This window comes from Suricata suricatta, chromosome 8 (assembly GCF_006229205.1).
Source record: "Suricata suricatta isolate VVHF042 chromosome 8, meerkat_22Aug2017_6uvM2_HiC, whole genome shotgun sequence".
Lineage (NCBI taxonomy): Eukaryota > Metazoa > Chordata > Mammalia > Carnivora > Herpestidae > Suricata > Suricata suricatta.
This window is the reverse complement of record NC_043707.1, coordinates 2,477,533-2,484,383: the sequence shown is the minus strand read 5'-3', so window position 1 is coordinate 2,484,383 and position 6,851 is coordinate 2,477,533. Positions and strand designations below refer to the sequence as shown.

At 45.4% G+C, this 6,851-nt stretch overlaps 1 protein-coding gene across 7 annotated transcripts in view; it reads right to left on the bottom strand.

The window, feature by feature from the left end:
• LOC115298546 (zinc finger protein 75A) overlaps window positions 1–6,590 on the bottom strand; it is an 8,786-nt gene extending 2,196 nt beyond the window's left edge. Inside the window, exons 1-6 of one of the 7 annotated variants that reach the window (XM_029947486.1) lie at window positions 5,718–6,590; window positions 4,376–4,541; window positions 3,649–3,743; window positions 3,248–3,374; window positions 2,082–2,173; window positions 1,636–1,762 (exon numbers count right to left, since the gene is read on the bottom strand). In XM_029947486.1, coding sequence (XP_029803346.1) covers window positions 1,636–1,762; window positions 2,082–2,173; window positions 3,248–3,374; window positions 3,649–3,743; window positions 4,376–4,541; window positions 5,718–6,125 — 1,015 coding nt within the window. In that variant the 5' untranslated portion in view covers window positions 6,126–6,590. Of the gene's footprint in view, window positions 1–1,635; window positions 1,763–2,081; window positions 2,174–3,247; window positions 3,375–3,648; window positions 3,744–4,375; window positions 4,542–5,637 lie in introns of those variants that run through there. The other 6 variants (XM_029947485.1, XM_029947483.1, XM_029947484.1 and 3 more) reach the window with 6 other exon arrangements.
• Window positions 6,591–6,851: the final 261 nt, after the last annotated feature.

Sequence of the window (6,851 nt, the reverse complement as noted above, 5' to 3'; positions counted from 1 at the left end):
ATATATCTAAGCTGGATCCACGGAAAGGTGAAGGAGCATGGGAAGCCATCCACAATGCCCCTCTTCTGCCAGCAAGATTACCCCGTATTAAACAAAATGGAACCAAACCCGAGAGGCTGCAGGGAATACAGACTAGTCCTATTAACTCCTTAGGATTGGCCCAAGTCTGGCAGAGCAAGGTAAAGGTCAGTGGGACGCATATCACATGCACCAGTGAGTCCTGTCATGGTAATAGTAACTGTTTCCTTAGCTCTTGAGCACCACACACCAGAACAGGGAAGATTTTCCCCACTCTTATTAGTTCACTGGTTCTTGTCCCGGTGGAAGAAACACACCAGAATCCCTTAGTGGAACTTCTCTAATTACACACTGCTAAACTGGGAAGCATTCATCACTCGGTCATTCAGTCCACGTGTCCTGACTGGCTATAATGTGCCAGGCACTCTCCTTGGACTACTGATATAGTGGTGAGTAACGCAAAGGACCCCGACCTCATGGAGTTTTGAAGAAAACTAAAGCAGAATAACTCAGGTTTTAAGATTCTGCTTCTCTGGGTAAGCAGAATCTCTGAGCACCTAGGTGGCTCAGTTGGTTAAGCATCAGACTCTTGATTTTGGTTCAGGTCATGATCACACAGTTTGTGCCATCAAACCCTGCATCAGGCTGTATGATGCCAGAGTGGAGCCTGCTAGGGATTTCCTCTCTCTCTGCCCCTCTCCCACTCATGCATGTTTGTGCTTCCTCTCAAAGTAAACTTTATTTAAAAAAAAAGATTCTGCTTCTCTGAAGCTATTTTAAATGAGGTTCTATGGAAGGCCTCTTTGAGAGAGTGATATTGGAGCAGAAATGCAAAAGGGAGAGATTTAGTATGTGGCAGAAAATGTGACAAGGGAAAGGGGAAAGTAGAAATGTGCGTGGCAAGTTCAAGAAACAGAAAGAACAAGGTCTGATCAAGGGCACAAGTGGCAAGAGATGAAGCTGGGGAGGTGGGCAGGGTCAGACCCTGCAGGATCCTACTATGCACTTTCGTAAGATTTAGATTTTATTCTGATCATGACGAGAAGTCATTATAAAGTGTTGAAATGGAAAATATGATGATTTGTTTTTAACAGACTCTGGCTGCTGCGTGGAAAACACAAAGCCAGGCAAGAATGGGGGCTGCTGGGGCACCAGCCAGAAAGTACCAAAGTCAGTCTGGTTAGACATGCTCCTGGCTTAAAGCAGGAGGCTAAGAGCACAGAAGAATGAGACATGGGTGTACTCAGGCTACACTGTGAGGGTGGAGCTCCCAGACAGAGAAGGGACAAATGGGGTATGGTGCCAAGATCACAGTAAAGGATGATATGTTTCTGCCTCTGAGGAACTGGGTAAATGCTCTTTACTAAGATGAGAAAAATATGACAAGAACAGATTTGGGGGGGGAAGAAAAAATCAATCAAGACATCTAGACAGCATATGGAGTGAACACCTGGACAAAGCTCCCCAGGTGATCTGGATACACCTTTCTCCTGCCCATACACCATCTCGTTGAGAAATAACCAGTTGCTAGAATAGACTCTCACAGAACATTCCAAGTAAGCAGAGAATATGACAGTTTACTCAACCTCTACCCAATGGGAAAGGGAGATTCTTTACCTAGAGAGATGATAGTCTCATAGTTTTCCCGCATTACATCATTGTAGAGGGCCTTCTGAGTGAGATCCAGTAACTCCCATTCTTCCTGGGAAAAAGACATGGCCACTTCTTCAAATGTCAACAAGTTCTGAAGAAGACAATGGGCTTCAGCTCAGTACTTGCCACTAGAGAAGCATCCCTTCCATCCAGCCCCTGAACTACATGCTACGCCAGGCTCTGAACAAAATAGCATCATTCATGTATGTGTTTCTGTGTGTATACCCACACACACACACACATTCTTTTTTTAAGTCAAAAGGAAAAAAGGAAAGAGGCAAAAGGATCAGCAAGAGTAGGAGGAGTCTGGCTCCCAGGAAGAACATTGGCACCTGTGAGTACCTGCATGGCAGTGTGGGTCATGGGCAGCAGGGACAGGCAGCCCTCGATGGCTGGGCTGCACAGCTCACCTGGGACTCAGGTAAGACGAGCTCAGGTGCCCCTGTCCAGTCTGTGGTGATTGTCTGCTCAGGAAAGGCTAGGATCTGGTGAGTAGGCACAGCTGTGGGTGGAAAGAGCCAGAAGAAATGTCTCTCACGACTGACTATGAACATCTTTAGTTTACTCCTAAAAGACAGACAATCCTGATCCTTTCAGCAGAGATGGAATACTTTTAAAACTGTTGTAAGTTACCTAGAAGTGGGCTTCTCATGCAACAAGAATTGAACATCTACCAGCTTCTATAGTAGGCTACCCAGTTGATGGATGGTCGTTGGTTTGATGAGCAAAAGCAATAAAAGGAAATGGTTTTTTGTTTTCCTTATGTCATAAATTGTTCAAAATTAGGCCAAAACTAGAAGTTTAAAATTGCAGAACTCAGTCCAGTGTGCCAAGGAATGGAAATGGGAAAGTAAAAAATAACGTGGTAAGTTCACGAAACCCCAAGATCAGTGTGGATAACGAGAGCTCAGCAAGGGCACGAGTGGCAGATGAATGGGTGCTAGATCTTGGAGGCTCCCAGAACCTTGGCAAAGAACTTGGATTTTATTCTAAGTGCGTGAGAAATCATCCTAACATTTAAAATAGAGTGATATAGTGCTCTGATCAAATCCTTTAAAAACTTTGGCTGCTGCATGCAAAGTAGATTGCGGAAGGCTAAGAGTGGGGGCCGAAGGCCCTGAGGTGAGCCTGCTTACACACTCCCCTATATTAGACCAAGATACTAACCATTGAAGAGGATGAAACACAGACCCAGGCTGTACTGTGTGGAGCCATGAGGACATGGACACATTAGTAGTATAGAAAGAAAACAAGATCACAGTAAAGCATGATCACAAATTTTCTGACTTAAAGTATTGGGTGAATAGTCCTGCGCTTTATGGAGATGGGAAAGGCAAAAGAAAAGCAGATTAGGAGAGAGGGTAGGAAGGAATCAAGAATTTTAGGGTAAGGAATGAGCATATGCATTTGGAAAGAGCTCTCCAGATGATCTGGATACACCTTTCCCTGCCCACATCATCTAGCTGAGAAACAATCAGTTACTAGAACAGAGTCTCTCACTGGAGTACATTCCTAGTAAGCCAGGAACATGACACACTACTCAACTTTTACACAATGGGAGACGGAGATTCTTTACCTAGAGAGATGAGAGTCTCATAGTTTTCCCGCATTACATCATTGTAGAGGGCCTTCTGAGTGGGATCCAGTAACTCCCATTCTTCCTGGGAAAAATACATGGCCACTTCTTCAAATGTCAACAAGTTCTGAAGAAGACAATGGGCTTCAGCTCAGTACTTATCACTACAAAAGCAGCCCTACCGTCTGGCGCATGGCAGACCCTGGGCACTCAGGGAATTAATAGCCCTTGACATTTTTTAACGTGAGAGGGCGAAAAGAAAAAGGGCAACAGATCAGCAAGACTGGGAGGTGCTCATTTTCACAGGGAGAACACTCTGGCTAACATGCCCATGAGTTGGGCTGTGTGGGTCATGGGCAGCAGGGACAGGCAGCCCTCAATGGCTGGGCTGCACAGCTCACCTGGGGGGACTCAGGCAAGACCAGCTCAGGTGCCCCTGTCCAGTCTTTGGTGTTTTTCTTCTCAGAAGAGGCTAGAATCTGGTGAACAGGCACAGCTGTGGGTGGAAAAGAGCCAGGGGAAATCTCTCGTTTCTGTCTATAAACATCCTCAACTCATTTCTAAAATACAGATTATCCCGATTCTTTCAGCAGAGACAGGACACCCTTGCAAGTGTATGTGGTGCCCCCAAGTGGTCTCATCATCATACACAAGAGCTAAGTATTTACCAGTCACTAGAAGAGATTCCTCAGTTTTCGTGAATGAATAAATGAGAGAAAAACCTTTTTCCCCCCTTACGGTGTAAAGTGTTGTCAAGTTAGGCAAAAGCTAAACATATTTGAAAATGAAGCAGTCAAGATATCCAATGTACAATAGATCTATTTTTTTTTACCACTTATTTTTCTCCTGGTATAAAAGTGTGTTCATATTCTACTATCGCTTTCTAAAGAACAGAGTATTTGGTGTTATTACCAGGGTTCTATAATTTGGATATTTCTGTATCCTAGGCCAACTCCCAAATTCACCCACAGCTGGTGCTCTACTGCCATCTCGGGGACATCATAATTGCTATGTGGCTGAATCCACCCATCCACACCGCTGGGCACCCAGAAAATGCTCACAATGTTCTGGTTGAATATATTCTTATCATAGCTCCCAATAGAAAAGAATGATCATGTTGTGCCTTACCCCTCTCACACACAGGCTCAGTTTCTTTATGAGTATTTCTGCTCAGCTGTTCTTGCAAATCTTGGTATGCATTCCAGAATTCTTCATCCTGGGCTATGCCCACTGGCTGGGACTCTGCTGTTTCTCTCAAGAGCACAGGCTCCTTTCCCAGAACGTGGACTGCAACCTAGAAATAATCCCCACCTTTGTTACCACGAAAGTTATTTTTGGTTTTGGGATTGATTGTAGAAAGAGGAAAAAGTGAACAGTCCAGATAGTGGAAAGTATGCAACACTAAAGGAAATGACAAAAAGACTTAAAGAAATATCAGGCAACCAATTTTCCAAAATGAGTTCTCCACAAAATGTGGATATATTAGGATAAAAGGAAAAGAAACGGGGCCCCTGCTAGCCCTCCAACACAACAGGCCCCGCCCCTCTAAATACAGCACCACTCAGATCACCACCCAGGCTAGATAGGCCCCTGTGCTCATGCTACTTTGACAGGCCTTCTCTCTTGACATGGACTCCTGCATTAGTGTTTTTCTGTCTTCTCATTTTCTCAAAAGATTAAATAAAAAAAAAAAAAAAACGGTCTCATCAACCAGATTATCCCCATGGCCAGGGAAGGCTTTCAGAGAATAGGGGATGAAATGGGAGAAGAGAAGGGAAGACAGTCTGGCTCCAACCTACCTCCAGATGGTTTTTGGCACCCGACATATGCCTGCCTGTCTTCTTCCCAGCTGGCCTGAAGCCAGGTGGTGTTGTGCCACCTGGCTAAGCACACACCATAGATGCCCATGAACCAGGAAAGCCAGGACCAACTGGGGAGGGCACCGTGGAGGCTCTCCGGTCTGAATCAGAGGACAATATCCTTCAACGGCTTTCTTCTCTCAGCTACCCTGCTAAGACTTCCATATTTGTTTCCCCATTTTCTGCCTACCCCTCTCTCCCCTTGCCTCATCGTCCATTGCTTGCGTTTTCCTTCTCTTGACTATCTCCACTCAATTTTTCATTTCTAAGTGTTCACTCTTTGTCGGGACTTCCCCTTCCTCATCAACTCCTTACTTACCTTTATTCATTTGTAACTCAAAATCCATGTCATTGGGCAAGCCAGACTAGGCTTATTATTCTCCATTCACCCTGGCTCTATAGATCACAAAAGCAATCTTTCTCGAAAACCAGGGAAGCATCCGTGAAACCTGAAACTACTGCTGTGGGTCTGTGGTTTCAGGCCCTGTCTCAGATGTTCTAAAGGAACGATGGAACAGTGACATAATTCACCTTTTTTCTCAATGAACTGCTCCCACCCAAATCCGCCTTCATCCTATTTCATCACTGGTATCAGAAATCTTTCTTCTCACCCCATTCCTCGTTTGACCAGATCCCCTCTCCATGTGTTCTACCACGGTCACAGCCTCCTCAATGCTCTGTAGATGCCGCTTCCTAATCCGCCTCTGGATGTCCCTGGGTAGAATGGTCACAAACTGTTCTAGCACAAGCAGTTCCAAGATCTGCTCTTTTGAATGGATCTCTGGCCTCAGCCACTGACGGCATAATTCTTGAAGTTGGCTAACAACTTCACGAGGTCCAGCGCCATCAGGATAGTGGAAGTTCCGGAAGTGCTCGCGACAACTTTCTTGAGTAAGACTGTTTGTTTGTGGGGTATGTTTCTTCCTGTGACTGGAACTCGCTATCACAGGTCCCGTGCACTCCCACAGAGCCCTGATCTGAGGGCTCAAGCAGTCAGCCACCGTCAGATCTACCATCATTACTCTGATGCAGGAACAGTTTTACTCCTGTGGTGGACACCCTTTAGGCACCGCCTTTGGCAAACGAGGCCGACTCAGCTCTGAAATAAAATCAATAAATGATCTTCGTCCTAAAGTAGTGAGAGCAGAAAAAAAGTGCATGTCAGTAAGAAAGTCACGTGAATTTTATCATCTCCTATTCATAACGAGACAAACAGAAAAATCCTGCCTTGCTTTCCTTTAAAAAAAACCCACTGCCAAGGGCACCTGGGTGACTCAGTCAGTTAAATCTCCAACCTCAGCTCGCATCATGATCTCAAGATTCCAGGATTCAGCCCCCAATTCAGCACCCCCCACCCTGCTCCCACACAGTGGGCTCTGTGCTGACAGTTCAGAGCTGAGAGCCAGCTTCCAAATCTGGGACTCCCTCTCTCTCTGTCCCTCCCCCATTCACATTCTGTGTGTGTGTGTCTGTGTGTGTGTGTCTCTCTCTCTCAAAAATAAACATTAAAAAAAAATAAAAATCCACTACTAGCACTTTTCTCTCTTCTTGCATTATTCAACTGAAATAAGGCACAGCTCAGTGAGACAAACACCCACTGAGGACTTGGACTTCCTAAAAATGGTAACACTTCAGGAAAGGCTGGACAGTGAGAACGTTTACACCCTCTGGCTGCAAGAAGCTTATCCAAAGATTTCATGGTTGTGCTTCCTGCCCCAGCTTCCCCACGCCCAGGGTCCCTCGGG